General features: G+C 40.7%; 1 protein-coding gene across 2 annotated transcripts; it reads left to right on the top strand.

Moving 5' to 3' along the window:
• The first annotated feature begins 2,995 nt into the window (after positions 1–2,995).
• AGR2 (anterior gradient 2) lies at positions 2,996–16,506 on the top strand. Of its 2 annotated transcripts, none has more exons than XM_010862171.1 (8): positions 2,996–3,105; positions 5,999–6,144; positions 6,405–6,468; positions 6,587–6,639; positions 7,861–7,934; positions 10,568–10,631; positions 13,962–14,045; positions 16,204–16,506. In XM_010862171.1, exons 2-8 carry the CDS (start codon positions 6,006–6,008, stop codon positions 16,251–16,253), a joined length of 528 nt encoding a protein of 175 aa, XP_010860473.1. In that variant the 5' UTR covers positions 2,996–3,105; positions 5,999–6,005; the 3' UTR covers positions 16,254–16,506. The 2 variants fall into 2 exon arrangements, with proteins under 2 accessions (XP_010860473.1, XP_010860474.1); XM_010862172.1 differs by having other exon boundaries at positions 2,996–3,123; positions 16,204–16,499.
• Positions 16,507–20,435: the final 3,929 nt, after the last annotated feature.

Raw genomic sequence — 20,435 nt, 5'->3', positions numbered from 1 at the left:
CAAGAACGCTGGAGTGGGTTGCCATTCCCTTCTCCAATGCATGAAAGTGAAAAGTGAAAGTGAAGTCTCTCAGTCTGTCCGACTCTTAGCAACCCCATGGACTGCAGCCCACCAGGCTCCTCTGCCCATGGGATTTTCCAGGCAAGAGTACTGGAGTGGGTTGCCATCACCTAAGCAAATAAAATTCTTTTAAAAAAGAAACCAGTTCTAGATATCTGATTACAGCATTATGCTTATAGTTTAAAATATCATCTTGTACACTTCGTTGATTAAGAGGATAGCTATATTTCATGTGATTTTTTTTCTCACTATAATAAAAAAGAAATTAAAATAGATTTTGAATTTTATGCCAAACTTCTCTGTGCTCAGTCGCTTCAGTCGTGTTTGACTCTTTGTAACCCAAGGACTACATAGCCTGCCAGGTTCCTGTGGCAGGAAACTTGCCTGATTCTCCAGGCAAGAATACTGGAGTGGGCCGCCATTTCCTTCTCCAGCCAAACTTCTCTATTCAAAACCAAAGTATTTTTGTATACTGTATACAAAGAAACAAAATTTGTATATTTTTAAACAAACTTTTAGATCTAGGAAGAACTAGGTGTTTACATTTTACTTTTAATACAGTATCAGTTAAACCCCAAGAAATGGGAAACAATTGTATTTGTACACAAAAGCCCCCATTCAGCTAAGTGACTTTCATAGAGAAACAAGTTCTGTACCATCGATAGTATATTCCAGTGCTTACTATACGCTATGGACCATTCTAAATATTTTTTCTCAATTATTTTATATAATGTTCCACAGATCCTATAAAGTGAGTCTTACTGTTTCCACTTCACAAGGAAGACGACTCAAGTACAGAGAGGTTAGGCAATTTGCAGGAGTTAGAAGTGTATGTAGTAATCATCACACTAAATTTGAACTCAAACCAAAGGTGAATCTACAAAATGCCCCCTTCTCCATCGTAGGACACTTCCTCTTGAGGATGAAGTCTAAACTCCTTAAAATGGTATTCAAGGTCCCAGGTAAATCAAATAGCCCCCAAACAACTTTTCAAACCTATTGTTTATGAGTTGCCCAGATGTATCTGACTCTAGCCAGGGGTGGTTCCACTAAATATCCAGCAAACATATTTTGGAAATTCTTTATCACTGTCTCCATCTGGAAACCTTGCTGTCTAGCATCAATCTGAGCATTTTCAGGACTAGCAATCTCTATTTCCTCTGAAAAATAATAACAGCTGATACCTGTACCACTTGTTGTTCAGTCGCTCACTCGTGTTGGACTCTGTGTGACCCCATGGACTGCAGCATGCTAGGCTTCCCTGTCCTTCACCATCTCCTGGAATTGCTCAAACTCATGTCCATTGAGTCGGTGATGCCATCCAATCATCTCATTCTCTGTCACCCCCTACTCCTCTTGCCCTCAATCTTTCTCAGCATCAGGGTCTTTTACCCATCCATTATGGCATGTTCTTCTCATGCAGATGATTAATTTTTAGTGTGGGTTAATCTTAACTCTTCAGTCAGATCATTAATAACCTTACAGCAGAGGTAATGTATTCAATGTCTTTGTTTTCCCACGGTATGGCTTACCATCCTGAATTGCAACTGTCCATGGAGGTGTCTGTCTACCTCCATAACTGACCATGTCTTTTTCATTTTCCTATCTTTAATGTCAGGCATAGTGTTTGCTACATAATCAGGCTCAATGAATATTTGGTGCAGTGGGTGCTCAAGTGTGTCCAACTCTTTGCAACCCCATGGACTGCAGCCTGCCAGGCTCCTTTTCCATGGGATTTTTCAGGCAAGAATACTAGAGTGGGTTGCCATTTCCTCCTCCAGGGGATCTTCCTGACCCAGGGATCAAACCCGTGTCTCCAGTGTCTCCTGCATTGGCAGGCAGATTCTCGTCCACTGAGCCACCTGGGAAGCCCAAATAAAAGGCTTACTGGTTTTGAAAGTTGAGTTCAAATCATTATTTTTATTCAAATTCCTAAAGAAATTATTTCTGTGAATTAATTTCAAATGAAAACTCACCATTTTTGAAATCAGTTCCTATTTTGCCCATAGAAACTCAGGCTTTATCAAAAAATTCACCTACTTGAAAATATTTTGAAATAGTATGATCTCAACTCATTTCAAATTTTATTTTTATAGGCTTTACATCTCATTAGCTAATTTTCTGTTGTTAAAGATTTTTCTGTTCTGAACTTTTAAGGATTACACATAGTTTTAACAGGATTAAATTTTTTTTACAGAAAACCCAAGTCCAGTCTTAAAATGTTGAGTAAATTATTGCATAAATTTAAATGAGAAAGTAGTTGCACATCTTAGTTTATAGGTCTGAAAAATGATGGAAATAGCTTCCTGCTATGCCTAGAGGAAAAGTTTGCCATTGAATGAGAGAATATCTGTGAAATGCCTTTGAATTCTTTGGAGGGGAGTTCCTGCAAGGTGATTAATAAAAACTCATAGTGTTAGGATATCTTTTTTTCAATAACTTCCTTAGTTTTAATATATTATAGGAATTCTTGGTTTGGATTACTTTCATACCTACAGTGAATACACATTTTGTTTGCCAAGAAAAGGAAGTACATTGTGTGAAATAATTTATACCATAATAGAGGACAGCACCTTATATGAGTGTAGGGGTTAGAACTGTGAATCATCTCTTGTGTGTTTCTAACTAAATAGAGGCAATCTGCCCAAGAGAGAGAGAAAAAAAAAATTCTACAAACCACAAATTCCATCCAATCACATAAAGACAAATCAGCCTTCAGGCAAATCAAATGTCTTCATTTAAACCGTACCTGGATTTGGCACTCTGCCCACCTTTCTCAAATCTCTTAACAATATGCTTTCACAAAGAGTTAAAGGCATGCATACTGAACAGTACTCCCTCTGCAACATTATTTTAAAAAGTAGGGAACTCTTTAGCCCCGGGAAGACCTGGGGAAAGAAAAGTTCCTTTCAGAGTCTGCACCGTGTGAATACAGGATTAGTGGGTGGGATTGAGGTGTGCCCAGGCGCATAAATAGAGGCGTGGGCTGAGCCAGCATACTAGGAAGCTTGGACTGCATCGAGGCCGCCTGGCTCACACAGACAGGTGGGTGGGGAGATCCAGGTAAGGCTCCTGACAGCATTGTTAGACGGGCACCTGTTAGAATGAGCTTTGGCCTCTGGTTACCATGTAAAGGTGTAGGCAATCCACAGGCAGAGGAGTGTGGGGCAGTTCCAGGAGCAGCAAAATGGGATTTGGAGAGGGAATTGATGGAATTTCCACCAGAGGCTTCCTGGAACCTCTCTGTGAAGCGATGTTCCTGAGCTGATTCAAGGTAATGCTTTCTCCCCCAGAAAACAAGAGGCTTAAGAGTGAGCCAACTCCTGGAGTTTTCAAGCCTGACACACAGTCCAGGGTCTCCTGTCTTGGTTACTGAGCCCTGATCACCATCTAATGCTTCTTTCTTACTGGCAAAGCAAAGACCCGCAGGACTGTGAAACATCAGCTCGGATTAGCTGCTGGGGATTACAGATCAGAATATTATTGCAAATCAGGAAATAGCTTTCCTTCTGTGTCTGATATAAAGATATCCTTGTTGCTTATTCAGTCTTTAAATTCATAAGACAGAATGTAAAAGGAAAGATCTGGTTACTTTCCTTATGAACAAGGACACTGAAACCTCCTGCAAGGCATTCATTGATGAAGACAGAGATATAATGACCAGTGAAAAGTGCTCGTTTCATAGTGTGTGTGTCTCCAAATTATCAATGTCCTCCATGGTTAGCTTTCTGTTTTGAGGTGGTTTATGCATGCAATATGCAGATCACAGTCAATTCAGGACTAAAAATTGATGTGTTGAAAACAGTACAGTGAATCTCAGAAAATCCTGTTTGTACAGCAGGAGTTATATTCGGCTCCCTTGAGTCACCCTGCCATAAAACATGTATAAGGTATCAATAGTTCCAATCTGAAAGCTGCAAAGCTATAACAGGAGGTCCTAATGGCTACTTGCACAAGAATTGTCAGTGACTTACATAAATACTTCACCACCTGTTTACTACATTTTTTTGCTAATATACATTTGTTGCCATACGTAAAATATAAAGTCAAACGTTTGTCGATAAATTTCAAGTCATTACTTGCATGATATTTTCTGAATCAACCATAATCCTGAATAGTGTAATTATTCTCACATAAGGGTTCTTGGTTTTTAGTGTTGTTGACATGAAAAAGAAGTCTTTGTAACAAAAAGGCTAGAAGAATTGTAGCACAGTTGGGGTGCTTGTGCAAAATACTGGATACAAAAATTGTTACTGGCATTTCTGTATCTTTATGAATATTGAAAATGAAGACAGTGTATCCCTGTTTTTTGCTTATGTCTTTTTTGTGAGACATTGCCTGGCTACTACATACTATGACATAGACAATAATTGGTCATATTAATACAAGGCATCATCTGGATTTGGTAACTTAGCAATACCTTTTTTTTTTTAATTGGCTAATGCTTAACAAGGGCTTCCCCAGGTGGCTCAATGGTAAAGAATCCACCTGTCAGTGCAGGAGATGTGGGTTCAATCCCTGGGTTGGGAAGATCCCCTGGAGAAGGAAATGGCAATTCACTCCAGTGTTCTTGCCTGGGAAATTCCATGGTCAGAGGAGCCTGGCAGGCTACAGTCCAAGGGGTCTAAAAAGAGTGGGACATGACATCAATGCTTAACACAGGTTTTCCCTCAAGCTATCAGAATATGAGAAAGTTTAACCCTTAAAAACACTGAACATTGATGGTCCATCCCATTTCTCTTGCAGAGTTCATTTAATTTGAAACACACCAATATTAGAGTTAGGTGTTTCTTTTTAACCAATTTCAGTCTTTGGCTTTACTAGCATTTACAAAGCTTTTACTAACAGATTTGCATGTCATGGTCCCTGGATAGCCCTAGTGATTTGCTAGTGCAATTCACTTTGCTAGCTCGCTTACTTCCTCACTCACTCATGGACCTTACCTTGCTATTTCTCTTTCCCACTCAAAAGCATCTGCTTCAAAATAGTACAACATTTCCTGATATTTAAATTTGGAATACTGGAAAGAAAAAAAAATCAACAGAGACATTCACAAGGTTGGTCTCTCTGTGTGATGAGTCCCATAGAATATTTTATGGGATAAAATAGAAATATTTTGTGTACAACCACCTACCTATACAGGCCCACACTAAGGGTCAAACAATTAGTTCACTGGAAGAAAGTTCCACTGATGTATTTTAACCAGTTCAGAACCAATATAGCTAGAGTTTGAGTAAATGTTACACTAGGCAGAGAGCTGTGTGTGTGCAAACCTTTAGTTAAAAGATAAAGTTGGTAGTTTCTAAATGAAATACATCATTTCACTCGGATCTTATTTTTCAATGGCAGTGTCCCCATTTTAACAAAATGTTAAAGAAATATGTATGTTTAAGGCAACTTTTTCCAAATGGGAAGATGGGAGCCAGCACTGCAAAATGGCAAGATCCAAAAGCCTTGGTTCTATGCCCATCTCATTGGTCTTCATTTCTCTGAATTTCAGATTCTTCATATACAAAATGAGACACTGGGGAGGTGGGGAAAGAGGATATAACCCCTAAGTTGTCTTCTACTATCAAGTTTTTTAGAAAAATATAAAATTTAAAAGCAAATTCCTTTAACTGTAAGAATATATACATCTATCTCCTTATTTTCTTAAAATATATCTGTATCTATTTCTACATTGTATATTTCTATGGAGATCTTCATCAGTATAATTTTTTTCTATACAGATCTTATATAGAGGTGGATAGATAGAAATTTATACTATGCATTCTTAGGAAAGTTCTGTGGAAGGTATTTTTCACTCCAATTGCATGTGTTCAATCCCATCTAAGCCTCAATTCTCGTGTTCCACAGTTGTGTTGCAACCTAAAGATTTTGAAAAATTTCTAATTTCTTTTTTTTTACTGGCTTCTTGCTAATTTGTTTTCCATATCAGATTTGCCATGGAGAAGATTCCAGTGTCAGCATTCCTGCTGCTGGTGGCCCTCTCCTACACTCTGGCCAAAGACACCACAGTCAAACCAGGAGCTAAGAAGGACACGAAGGACTCTCAACTCAAACTGCCCCAGACCCTCTCCAGAGGTAGGAGTCACATTCTCATTGGCCTCCTATTATACTTAACTGGGAAGGATTTAACTCTCAGAGCTGAGATCTGTGTGAACATATTTTTGTACGTGTTCTTTCTACATTTATCAAAGTTTACCATTATTTCTGTTTTCTCTGGAGGTTTTTGCTTTTCTTTAGTATCAAGTATATAATGATCCCCGTTTTACAACTGTTTTTCAACAGCTCTGGGTCTGAAAACATAACAGTTTTAGATACACTGGGTTTTTTTGTTCTAGGTTGGGGGGACCAACTCATCTGGACCCAGACATATGAAGAAGCTTTATATAAATCCAAGACAAGGTAAAGACAAGCTTTAGGGAACTCTCTCAAAGCTCTCAAGAGAGCCATCTAGCGGTCTTTAGTGACCCACAAAATTCTACTCATTAAACATGATCCTATATCTCTTTGTCTCTTGAAGCAATAAACCCTTGATGATTATTCACCACTTGGATGAATGCCCACACAGTCAAGGTAATTTATACTTCTAAATATAATTTCTTTTATAGGTTTATAGCTTTAGAGGGAGGGTCCAGATCTCTCATCTTTATACCCTTAGTACCCAGCACAGTTGAATTAAAAAGAATATTTTATGTAGTACACACATATTTTGAAGTAACTTCAAATATTTCCACATTTTGTGATAACCATTGGCTCACAGTTTGAAAACACCAGCTCTAGAATTCATCCCTGACTTCTTGCTTTGTCTTTTATCCCACATTCAATACATCAACAAATACCACAGCTTTACCTTCACAGTATTTCCAAAGGCCAGCACCAGCCTCCTGCAAACACCACCTGTGCAATCACACAGGACACAGTGCTTCGAAGGCTCCTGTGCTTGTTGTAAAGATCAGCTGTTGTCATCTTAAAAGTCATAGTAATTTTTGAACAAAGGGCTCCATATTTTCATTTGGCACTGGTGACGGTGGTTTAGTTGCTGTCTGACTCTTGTGACCCCATGGACTGTAGCCTGCCAGGCTCCTTTGTCTGTGGGATTTCCCAGGCAAGAATACTGGAGTGGGTTGCCATTTCCTTCTTCAGGGGGATCTTTCCAACCCAGGGATCAAACCCAAGTCTCCTGCATTGCAGGTGGATTCTTTACCTCTGAGACAGGCACTGGGTCCCATGTATTACACAGCTGCTTCCCAAATGCAGCCACTTCCTACTACCTTACTACTACTGCCCTGGTCCAAACCTAGATGAGATCTTGCCTAGATCTGTGACAGGCACCTACCTGGCTACCCTAGGATGCATCCCTAATATCTTTGAACGCATCTGCCTCTCACTTCAATGTCATTTCCTCAAAGAAGTCTACCCTGAACACTCTATAGCTTTTAAACCTCTTGTTTTGCTTTATTTTTCTTCAAAGTGCTTATCTCCACATAAAACTACTTGCTTATGATCTGTCTCCTACACAAGCATTTCAGTCCTATGAAGAAAGCACATTTTATTTTTTTCCCACTGCTCTATTCCCAGTACATGAAACAGTCTTGCCACATAGTAACCACTCAGTAGAACTGAGCAGTAGAAACAAGGCTGGTCAATAGTCTAGATATTTCTTCGTTAATCATTTGCAGAAAGGGTGGGGTTCAATACTGTATTAAAAATACAGTTCAGTTTAAAATCTAACAGAGAACAATGGTTTTACCTGGTGATGAGATGAATGCTTAACTATTTTTCTTTGCATTATAGCTTTAAAGAAGGCATTTGCTGAAAATAAAGAAATCCAGAGATTGGCAGAGCAGTTTGTCCTCCTCAATCTAGTTGTAAGTTAGCTCTTCATCCTCACTACCATTTCTCTCAGTATTTGAAGTGGATGGTTCCTTTTTCCTATGTCTTAATCATACTACTTTAACGGGGATCTGTTCCAAATACCACATCTCATAGACTACAGAGAGAAGAGATTTTCCTTTGCATCTATCTTTCATGTCTACATTTTTGTTTATATATGTGCATATATATGTGGTCACATCATGCCCAGTTGCTCAGTCATGTCCGACTCTGCCATCCCATGGACTGTAGCCTGCTAGGCTCCTCTGTCCATGGAATTTCCCAGACAAGAATACTGGAGTAGTTGCCATTTCCTTCTCCAGGCAATCCTCCAACTCAGGGATTTTGTTTAGTGACTAATAATTTTAAACTGTCTGAATAACACTCTCCTGTGGTCCGGGATTTCTTTGTTGCTGTAATAAGTGGGAAGTTTTTGTCATTTACCAATTCCTTGCTGTGCCCCTTTCCCCTGCAGTCCTGGCTGCTCTCCACCCATTCTTACTCCCTGTGCCCTCTCTCTCTCCGGAAGAGACAGCTTTCTGGGTGGCCAAATCTAATCACTTCATGAATGCTGTGGGCCACTGCTTCCCTATCCTAATTGGCCATCACCACCTCTCTTCATGGTAAAGCTTTCTGTTTTTATAAGTTCTACTCGGTGTAGAAACAGGATCCATTTCTGTTTCAAAGGCAAGTGATCAGTAAACAACTCAGAAAACTCTTTCATAACCCTGTGTCCCCGGGGCTTCTCTCTCTCTCTCCTCTTTCTGGGTTGACAGGTGGGCTTCTTCAAGGAGCATCCACACCAGCCATTCTTCTTCACCTCCTTCCACAGGCTCCTCTTCCTCCATTTACCCCTTAGTATAAGTGACTTCCTGATCTCTATTCGACCTACTTCTCTTTTCATATTTTATATTCTCTATGGACAATTTCATCCAGACCTGCTCACTGGTAATTCCGTCTTCCTTGAATACACAACAGCTTCCAATCTGTGTCCACAACCAAATTTCAGAAATCTTGCAATCAGCTTTAACTTGGTATGTTCAACACTGAATTTATCAACATAATAGGTTTTCAAAAAGCTCTTTTTTCTCCATTCCCTACTCCGTTAGAGTGCTATTCTAGACTTGACTCTCTGGCAGTCATGAAGGCCTGCGGTTCTGACTTGGAAATAGTCTTACTATTGGTCACTTCCCTGTAAATCCAGGACCGCTGTTTTAGTGTAAGTTTTTCACTTTACTAGCTTACAGTAAGTGGCTCTCTGACTGCAAAGTAAATCCTGTCTGATTCCACATGATTGTCAGGGTAATTACTCTAAAAACCAAATCAGGATCACGGTTCTTCTACCATCCCTCCAGTGGTTCTCTATTTACGGGCAAATCTAAACACTGTGGTGAAGAGTGCAAGGCCACTCGTGAGCCGCCCCTGAAGGAACTTTCTAGCATCATCTCTCACTACAGCCTCAGCATCCCTATCCTTTGTATGTGTGCTCAGTCACTCAGCCCAACTTTTTTCGACCCCATGGACTGTACACCAAGCTCTTCTGTCCATGGAATTCTCCAGGCAAGAATACTGGAGTGTTTAGCCATTCCCTTCTCCAGATCTTCCCAACCCAGGGATAAAACCTGCGTCTCCTGCATTGCAGGTGGATTCTTTATCACTGAGCCATCCAAAAGCCATCCCTACCCTTTAGTCTCATCCAAATACTTGATTATAGAAACTGCTAGGTCTTTCACCTGCCTTTGTATCATCGTCCCCCATCCTCTGCCCAGAATGACCTCCTTTTCTATGTAACTGACTCCTATTCATTTTCTAAGGATTTCTCTTCACCCGCTTCAGAAAGTTCTATGGAACCTGCAGACAGGGTTAAATGTCCTACTCTGGGCACTCAATGTGCCTGCATATCCTTCATCATAACATTTCACCCACTGGATCCCCAATATTCCTTCTCCTTCTCTGTCTCCCAGTGTGTGCTAAGTCACCTCAGTCGTGTCTGACTCTTTGCAACTCCATGGGCTGTAGCCCACCAGGCTCCTCTGTCCACGGAATTCTCCAGGCAAGAATACTGGAGTGGGTTGCCATTTCCTACTCCAGTGATCTTCCCGACCCAGGGATTGAACCTGTGCCTCCTGCATTGGCAGATGGGCACCACTAGTGCCACCTGAGAAGCCCCTATCTCCCAACAGACATGCATTAATTCAAGAGAAGTGCAATATACTGCTCAATAAAGTTCTGAATTAAAAAATGATAGATGAATTCTCAAGACAATCCTGTTTGTTTCGTAGTTTCTCCAAAAATGACTTCCATTTTTTTTTTCATTGATCTATTTCCTCCTACCTCATCCAAGATGCCTTCCCTGAACACCATATGCCTCCCAAATTCTCCCTTATTGAATTCTGGGGCTCCTTATCCATCAGCTCTTTACCTCCTGTTCTGCATCACATTCTCCTCTAGCTTCTTTATTATTTCATGCATGTAACTAGCTTCTACATCTGTATCATAAACTCTCTGTGTTAGAGATGTGCCTTATAGTGTTTTAAAGTCCTTAGTCCAGGAATGGACATGTTTTTATAACAAGTTTGAAAATAACTGAATGATAAACAAACTGAAAGTTGCTTTTTTTCATCCTTAGTACGAAACAACTGACAAACACCTCTCTCCTGATGGCCAGTATGTGCCCAGGATTTTGTTTGTTGGTAAGTAAAAGTGACGATGCGATAAAGCACACTCTGAACCCTACACAAACACTGCCACACCTTTTCCTCTGTCCTGCATACCCTCACCTGTTGTTTCCCCACAGCCAAGGAAATGACAAAGCTGGGGTGGCAGGTGGTGGGGGGTGGTGGGCCAGCTGTTAACTTTCAGTTTCACAAACTATTTTCATTAGAAAATGCAAGCTCCTACCTATTTTCATACATGACATTTTTTTCATCTGCTAATTTGAACTTCTCATTTTCTGCCATAAGAACACCTGAGATGGAAGTACCCTATTCATTGTTTAAATGTATTTCCCCGAATTATATCATGCCTGTAAATGTTTAATCAGGCATCCTTCTGTTTTGTGTGCTGGATTTTTCTTTCTGATGCTTTTGATCATTAGTTTTAGGTGTGTTATGAAAAGGAGCGGAAAGAAAAAAAAAATCAAAGGAGCCATGCTCCTTCCTGCTACTGGTACTTTACCTGTGCCGTTTCCTGCCCGCCCCCACCCTGCCTCAGTATCCCCAGGCCACCTGGCTAATCACTGTCATTCGCAGACCTGCTCAAAGCCCATGATGTGTTCTTGTTAGCACCATATTCCTCTCAATGGTCACTCTTTCCTCAGTTATACTTTTGCATTTACTGGGTGATTGTTGAATAATTATTGACCCCCAAGTGGCAGAGACTAGATCTTTTTCTGCTCATCATCATATTTTCAGAATGACCCTGTGGTAGGCTTACAGTAAATATTTGTTAAATGACTGAACAAATGAATTGAGTTGGGCTTTGATCAAAGTGGCTCAGATGGTAAAGAATCTACCTGCAACGTGGGAGACCTGGGTTTGATCCCTGGGTCAGAAAGATCCGCTGGAGAAGCAAATGGCCACCCACTCCAGTATTCTTGACTGGAGAATCTCATGGACAGAGGAGCCTGGCAGGCTGCAGTCCATGGGATTGCCAAGAGTCAGACACAACTAAGCAACTAACACTTTCACTTTGATCAAGGTGATACTGAAAAAAAAATGGAAAAAAAATCCATAATTAAATTCATCATATAGCACACCTCACTCTAAGTGAGTAAGTAAGTGAAGTCGCTCAGTTGTGTCTGACTCTTTACGACCCCATGGACTGTAGCCCACCAGGCTTCTCTGTCCACGGGATTCTCCAGGCAAGAATCCTGGAATGGGTTGCCATTTCCTTCTCCAGGGGATCTTCCCGACCCAGGGATCGAACCTGGGTCTCCCGTATAGCAGAGAGACACTTTAACCTCTGAGCCAGCAGGGAAGCTGACCAAGTGTAATTCGTCCATGTTCACACTAACCTACAAAATAGAGAGAAAAAGTGAAGGGAGGAAAGGAACAAGGTTGAACCAGGGCTAATCTTACAGATTTGGTCTTGCTGGGATTTAGAAGATTTAGAATCCTTACTTTTTTTTTTTTTTAATTTTACAATATTGTATTAGTTTTGCCAAATATTGAAATGAATCCGCCACAGGTATACCTGTGTTCCCCATCCTGAACCCTCCTCCCTCCTCCCTCCCCATACCCTCCCTCTGGGTCGTCCCAGTGCACCAGCCCCAAGCATCCAGTATCATGCATCGAACCTGGACTGGCAACTTGTTTCATACATGATATTATACATGTTTCAATGCCATTCTCCCAAATCTCCCCACCCTCTCCCTCTCCCACAGAGTCCATAAGACTGATCTATACATCAGTGTCTCTTTTGCTGTCTCGTACACAGGGTTATTGTTACCCACTGAAAGGGCCTTTAGAGGTTATCGAGCCACACCCTGTGCAGAAATTCTCTTCATTGCTCCTCTTAAGGGCAGTTTGCTGTGCTGTGCTTAGTCGTTCAGTCATGTCCAACTCTTTGTGACCCCATGGGCTATAGCCCACCAGGCTCCTCTATCCATGGGATTCTCCAGGCAAGAATACTAGAGTGGGTTGCCATGCCCCTCTGCAGGGGATCTTCCCAACCCAGGGCTGGAACCCAAGTCTCCCAAATTGCAGGCGGATTCTTTACTGTCTGAGCCACTAGGGAAGCCCAAGGGCATTTTAAGCCCTGTCCAATTCCTCTGGTCATAAGAACCAGGTCCCAGGCAGCTTGCTCTTCCAGCTCAGTAGTTCTCCACGAGGCCTGTGTGTTAGAATTGCCTGGAAGATCTGAAAAATCAAGTTGCCCAGGCTACATCTCAAACCAGTTAAATTAGAATCTCACAGGGTGGGACGCTGGTGGCAGTCTTTGAACGCTCTGCAGGTGACTTCCCTGGGCAGCCACGGATTGTGAGCCAATGGTTGGGAGACTTAAAAGCTTTTCTTACATTAATATATTATGAAGGTGAGACCCTGTGTGTACACCAGGCAGAAGTAAGAGTAGATCTTAAGTCTTTCTTGAGCAAACACATGTCAGTTTCCTGTAATTTACGTCTGCTCGTCCCAGTCCAACATTCTGAAATGACAGGGATTGTCCATCGAGTATCAGTGACAGACAAACTTGGCATGCAAGAGGCTGGGTTTCATGTGTCCTCTTCATCTAATTCTCAGGTAATGGGCCACAGGCTCCTTTAACCACTCTCTTAAGGAAAGGCTGCTAGGCCTCTGTATATCTTAATACCTGCCTTTTGGATGTATCTTGTTTATACCTTTTTTTCCTCACTAATTGATAACTTCAAGTTAAATGTAAAACATGAAAAATAGAAAGACTTAAACCTAGAGGAATATATACATAAGGGACTCTCAAATCTCTATTTTTAACATGTAGCCTGTTAACAATAAAGCAAAAAAAAAATCATAGAGGACAATACACAATTATTTTACCTTGGCTGCTCTTAAGACCTTGCATTCTTCTATTCATTAAAAAAAAAAAAAACTTTGGTTTGGAAAACTATCATTTGATGTGTGTTTCTAATTATCTAGGCTGCTCTTGGTAACATATTTCAATTATAACATAATCATTTCAAAAGTTTAAAATAATTCTTTAGTAGAGAATGCCATTGCTTTCACCAAAAACAAAACACCACTTCAACAATGTATATTACCCTACTTTCAGGCTGCTATAGATAGAACAACAGAGTTTGTAACCTTTTCCACAAATACCACTGCCAGGCTACTGAATGCTCCCAGTTTGGTTCTGGGTACCAGCTGCGGCAGCTGGGTTGCAGACTGGATGGAGGAGAATCCCATACAGCAGGACACATCATGTTCCTTTCATGGGATGTGAATAAATATGTAGGCTTTCATGGGATGCAAATAAACACATAGGCTTCCTCTGCAAAAGAGGTTCCTTTGAAACACAATACTTCACTCCTTTTGGCTTTTTCTTTGTAGACCCATCCCTGACTGTTAGAGCTGACATCACTGGAAGATACTCAAACCGTCTCTATGCTTATGAACCTTCAGACACAGCTCTATGTAAGTGTTACCTCCTTGGAATATCCATAGAATTGCTGTTGTGATGGGTAGAGAATCTACATTGGGAAGGGAAAAAAGCCGTGCTCAGAGACTCCAGAGAAACAGTCTGACCATGTCCAGTCTTGTGTTCTCCATCAAATCACATTCATTTTGATCTCATTTTTTAAAACCTCAAAGAAGAATTATTTACATTAGGTGTCTTTCCCTCCAGGAGGATCCTAGGACCATATTACCTGCTTTTCACATTTCTCTTCAGCACAAATAACTCCTTCTACCACAAAACTGAGTACAATAGTAAGAGTACCAGGGTAATAGTAATAATCTGCATGCTTTGTTAATTTTTTTTCCCAAACAACAAAAGTAAAATCATTTAGTCCAGCTTATTAAAGCTGAATTTGAGTTCAATTTTAAAGATCAGTAAGAAAGATGGTTCCAAATAGTTGCCAAGATACTGAATTCCCCTGGGGTTGCCATAAAATGGAAAAAAAAAAAAGTTTGAGACTCAAGGCAGAAGAACCTCAATGGGAGACTGTACCTAGCTGTGACATGTAATTAGTCCTTCTGGGAAGAAAACTGGGCTTGTCCTAAGGATCAATTTGCTCAATGACTAATGACTGTATAGACTGGCATTGTCCAATTTGTCAGCCATTAGCCACATGGAGCTGTTTAATAGTAACTTTAATGAAAATTAAACAAAATTCACCAAAAGAAAACTGTATTTCAAAAAGACACATGTACCACAATGTTCATCATAGTACTATTTACAATAGCTAGGACCTGGATGCAACCTACATGCCCATCAACAGATGAATGGATAAAGAAGTTGTGGTACAAATATATGATGGTGTATTACTCAGCCATAAAAAGGAATGAATTTGAGTCAGTTCTAGTGAGCTGAATGAATGTATAGCCTGTTACACACAGTGAAGTACGTCAGAAAGAGAAAAACAAATACGGCATATTAACACAAATATATGGAATCTAGAAGAATGGTACTGGTGAACCTATTCGCAGGGCAGGAATAGAGGACTCGGTCACAGAGAACAGACTTGTGGACACAGTGGTGAAGGAGAGGGCGGGATGAATGGAGACAGAAGCCTGGAAACATAAACATTCCCATGCGTAAAACAGATAGCTATTGGGAAGTTGCTGCATAACACAGGGAGCTCAACTCGGTGTTCTGTGACAACCGAGAGGGGTGGGCTGGGGTGGGGGTTGAAACAAGGCTCAAGAGGGAGGGGACACATGTATACTTATGGCTGATTCACCCTGTTGTGTGGCAGAAACCAACACAACATTATAAAGCAATTATCCCACAGTTAAAAATGAAAATTAAAAAAAATTTCAATCTACAGACACAGTGACCACATTTAAAGTACTTAATGAACAAGCACTGAATATTTTCCATCATCACAGAACTTTCTATTGGGTGGCATCGACCTAGAACGTTATTTTGAGAAGGATTGTGAGGTCGTGTCCAGCAGCAGGAAAGACGTCCCAGTCCATTAGCAATGCCTCCAATGAGTGCTGAGAGAACCAGGGGATGCACATCCCAAGTGTATTGAACATTCTTGAGATAATAGTATAAAGCTTAATCTGCTAAGTCACTTCAGTCGTGTCCGACCCTGTGCAACCCCATAGGCGGCAGCCCACTAGGCTCCTCTGTCCCTGGGATTCTCCAGGCAAGAATACTGGAGTGGGTTGCCATTTCCTTCTCCAATACATGAAAGTGAAAAGTGAAAGTAAAGTCACTCAGTCGTGCCCGACTCTTAGCGACCCCATGGACTGCAGCCCACCAGGCTCCTCTGCCCATGGGATTTTCCAGGCAAGAGTACTGGAGTGGGTTGCCATCGCCTTCTCCAAAGCTTAACCTATTAAGTCTTAACTTTGGGCTCCTTAAAGGCAGATATTCTGCACAGGTAATATCACCATGCCTTGTAGAAAAGGAATTTAATAAACATTGGAAGAGATCTGGATTATAATGAAAAGTACATTTCACGTACTTTTAGAAAAGATTTACAAGATTACCAACTATTCACCCTATGATAAAACAGCACCTATTAAAATAAGAAATAGAATACTAGAGTTTAGGGATAAACTATAACTATTAATATAATTCTGATGATGTGTTGACTCTTGTAACTTTTTCCTCTATTAGTGCTTGACAACATGAAGAAAGCGCTCAAGTTGCTGAAGACTGAACTCTAGAGAAAACACAAAATCTACAAGATCCTCCCTTTGTGTTGGGCCTCGAGACTGAGAACTAGAGGAGGTTTTGAAAAACTTTGGAGAAGGCTGAAGCACTGGTGAACCTACTGATTAGATGATGGTTTCATGTTACAACAGCTTTTTTTTTAAATTGGTTTTACATATACATGTATGAAAATAATATCATATGCTTCCATAGTGAGCCGTGATTTTTAAAAAAATAAATCCTTTTAGGGGGTGTTTAAACTGTTCATTTTTTTCCCAACCTGGTCTTTCACGAAAAGCTATTTGGTTTACTCACCAAATAGGATTTTTAAACACAAAATGTTCAAAAAGGGGACAAGACAAACCCAGTTCAAGCAACAAAGCCCAAAGGCAAAATTATCATCTCACCTCACTATAGTTTCTCACTGGGTGACAAAAGTAGACGTGAGCTTGAACAACAGAAGTATCAAACAATATGCTCTAGGGTGACAGAGTATCTAGAAAGGCATCCCGAGCAAATCAGTATCTAACTGAAGATGTTCTCTGGTGGCTCAGTGGTAAAGAGCCTGCCTGCAATGCAGGAGACACAAGAGATGTGAGTTCGATCCCTGGGGCTGAAAGATCCCCTGGAGAAGAAAATGGCAACCCACGCCAGTATTCTTCCCTGGAGAATCCCATGGACAGAGGAGCCCGGCAGGCTACCGTCAATGGGTCATAAAGACTCGGACATGAGTTAGCAACTGAGCATTACGCTAATTGAAGACCACCTTGCCTCACTCCGGCCAGAAACTCCTATGGACACACTAGAATTTAGCAATTCATTTTTACCTCTGACAGGTAGCTTTCTCCTTCAGAAGGCTAATTTTGTGAAAAGGTCATTCAGAGAACATCTGTATCCTTGAACACACTCCAACCACATCCTGAGAATTCAGCCTCATACTATATTTGGTTTCTTAAGATTTTAGAGTACTGGTGTGACATAAATTCAGTAACAGCAAAGGGCAGTGACATCACCTCTATGGGGTAAAGATCAGAGGTCACTATCTCTCTTTGGATGGTTAAGGGGGAAGGTGGCATCAGAAATAGGAGAGCAGCTTTACCTATTTTTAACTCTGTATTCTGCCTGACAAAAACTGTTGTTGTGTTGTTCAGTCGCTCAGTTGTGTCCGACTCTTTGCAACCCCATGGACTGCAGCATGCCAGGCTTCCCTGTCCTTCACCATCTCCCAGAGTTTGCTCAAACTTCACGTCCATTAAGTCAGAGATGCCATCCAACCATCTCATCCTGTCGCCCTCTTCTCCTTTTGCCCTCAATCTTTCCCAGCATTAGGGCCTTTTCCAATGAACACAATGAAAAGACAAAAATTAGCAATGTGTATTCCTATGTACTTACTAATTAATACTAAGTATCACTAATGTACTTAGTATATGTGTGCTCAGTTATATGCAACTCTTTGCAACCCCATGGACTGCAGCCTGCCAGGCTCCTCTGTCCATGGGATTCCCAGGCAAGAACACTGGAGTCGGTTGCCATTTCCTTCTGGGAATCTTCCTGACCCAGGGATCCAGGGATCGAACCCGCATGCCCTGCATTGGCAGGCATATTCTTTACCACTGAGCCATCTGGAAAGCCCATTAATGACTTCAATACATATTTAATCTCACATTCATTATTATACAAAATTCCTTTATCATCCAACCTCCACTGCCTTCCTTAGCCCCCAAATGGTTGTGGTGGTCTGTGCCATGCTTTGTATATTGGTTATCTATTGCTTGTCTTAATTAACTTTTTGTTTGTTTGGATAGAGCCCTCCTTCTGAGTAGGTCCTTCGGTATTAGTAACTTTCCCAGTTAATACTTTCTAAAATACTTTCTCTCACACAGTACTGTCAAAGAGCTCTGCATTAATCTGTTCTAAACCTATGCTGATGATTTAAATCCTTAACAAAACTGTCACCAGAGGGACTGGGTGCCCTTCTTGTAAGTAGGTAACCTACTGTGCTTAAAAAGGTAAAATGTTCCATTTAGAAATGTCTCTGAAGGTTAGCTGGAGGAAAAAAAAGAATTTCTACTTGAATAAACAAACATTTTGAGTAACAACTTCTAAGCCATTCAGGTTTCCCTTATTGTACAATAAAGTGGTTGTCGTTTTTTTTCAGTTGGGCTGATATGAAATATGATTAAGTCCTTAAAATTTATTGAATGTTATTTTAGCAACCCATATAATTTATAAAATACAAATACATCTCTAAGAAGTCTAATGTTAAGGTTGCAGGGAAAATAAGTCTCCTATAGAAAAATGACAGAGCAATAGTCATTTAAAAAAACTGATCAACTTTGACCCAGTTTCCTCTACTTCCAAGAATTTGTCCCAATGAAATCATTCAAGAGAAATTGTTCTGTGAAGATGCCTATGGCAACATTATTTAAACGCCACCTCCAAATCTAATGATTACTTAGTTCACTAACACAAAATGCACTATATTGTCATCAATAAGTTATAAACATCATATAGAGAAGCAAAAAAGACAAGTGAAAGAGAATTTTTAAGAGTTTCTATGCTATAACTGCAAGTACAGGAAATGTGTCTGTATACAGGTTAGAAAGAGAAGTTACAAACATAAAATCCGTTGTTTTAGCTCATGGAAATGTTAAGAGTGCCTGCTCTTTCTACCAAGTCCTTTACTGTCATCTCACAATCTTTCCTTTGTGTTTAAATAAACTTACGTGAACATACCTTGGGGGAGAAACGGAAGACTGCTTTAAGACTAGAGTCTTATTTCAAAGAGCTGAATAAAACTGTAAGCTAGACAGGATATAAAATGGTGCAGCTACTATGGAAAAACATATGACCATTCCTCAAACAATACAGAATTATCATACATCCGGTAAGTCCACTTCTGAATAGGTACCCCAAAGATATCTATATACTCACATTCATAGCGCCACTGTTCACAACACCTTGGAGGCGGAAGCAAACCGAATATCCATCGATGAATAAACGGGTAAACAAAATATGCGATATACATATAGAATGGAGCATTATGTAGCCTTTAAAGGAAGGAAATTCTGACATAGGCTATAACATAGATGAATATGGAGGACATTATGCTAAGTGAAATAAACCAGCCACAAATTCTGCCCCATTTCAATATGAGGCACGGGTATTAGTTAAATCCCTAGAGTCAAAGTAGAATGGTGGTTGCCAGCTGCTGAAGGCAGGGAGGAACGAGGTGTTATTATATAACAGAGTTTCAGTTTGGGAAGATGAAAAAAATTCTAGAAATGAGTGGTGGTGATGGTTGTGCAACAATGTGAATATACTTAGTAACACCGAACTACACACCTGAGGGTTAAAATCATAGATTTTATGCTATGTATGTTTTACCACCTTTAATTTTTTTAATCAGTTTTATCTGAGGCCCCACAGCATGCAGGGGACAGGGCAGGGACAAATTCTGGAAAAAAATTAGTAACAAAAAGCATCTGTAAAAGTCATTTATGTAGACGATGAACATACCTGACTACACCCGTTTTAGAACTGTGGTCTTCAAAGGACCATCTAGGACCAGCTAACTCTGCTCTGGTTTTCTGCTTGTCTTATGCCTTCAGTAATCCTAGGTAGCTACCGAGGTCCCATATTTAGATAGAAGCTGAGGAGGAGAAGAAAGAGAGCTCAAAGGCAAGAACGGAACTTTCCAGGGCCCCACCAATGAGCAGACTTCAAAGGCCAGATGAATTCAGCCGACTGACTAAAAGGCCACTTGTCAAGCTGTGACCTCACCGACCTGTCAAAAGCAAGATCCCCAAAGTAAGCAGAGTGGTTCACCCTCCAGGTGGTGGGAAAGCCCATTCTTCGACATATATTTTAACTCACAGGCAACTCCCTGGAGCCCTTCTCTGCAAAAGAACTCCAAAAGCTGAGTTTCCTGAGGGGAGGGGAGAGAAAAGAGAGAGGAGGGGAGGAGCAGGGAGTGGGGAGGAGAGGGGAGGGCAGGGGAGAAGCAGCTGGCACTTGGAGGGGGAAAGAGGGTCTGCTTTTCCCCTTTTCCACTGTCTCGAGTCATTTCAAAGACTACAACTGTCATTGACTACAATTGTGATAGTGACATTCCAGAAACATTTCAACATGAAAAGCTTTGTCTGGTCTCTATTTTTTCTTTCTCCCTCTCCCTCTGGGGTCAGGTGGAAGTGTGG

Source organism: Bison bison, unplaced genomic scaffold (genome assembly GCF_000754665.1).
Source record: "Bison bison bison isolate TAMUID 2011002044 unplaced genomic scaffold, Bison_UMD1.0 scf7180017864479, whole genome shotgun sequence".
NCBI lineage: Eukaryota > Metazoa > Chordata > Mammalia > Artiodactyla > Bovidae > Bison > Bison bison.
The sequence above is the reverse complement of the archived record's forward strand: the minus strand, read 5'-3'. Positions and strand labels throughout refer to the sequence as shown.

Coding starts and splice junctions, on each gene's coding strand:
- AGR2 (XM_010862171.1), top strand. CDS start 6,006: ATGGAGAAGATTCCAGTGTCAGCATTCCTGCTGCTGGTGGCCCTCTCC. Junction 6,145..6,404: donor GCCCCAGACCCTCTCCAGAG/GTAGGAGTCACA, acceptor TTTTTGTTCTAG/GTTGGGGGGACCAACTCATC. Junction 6,469..6,586: donor TTATATAAATCCAAGACAAG/GTAAAGACAAGC, acceptor TGTCTCTTGAAG/CAATAAACCCTTGATGATTA.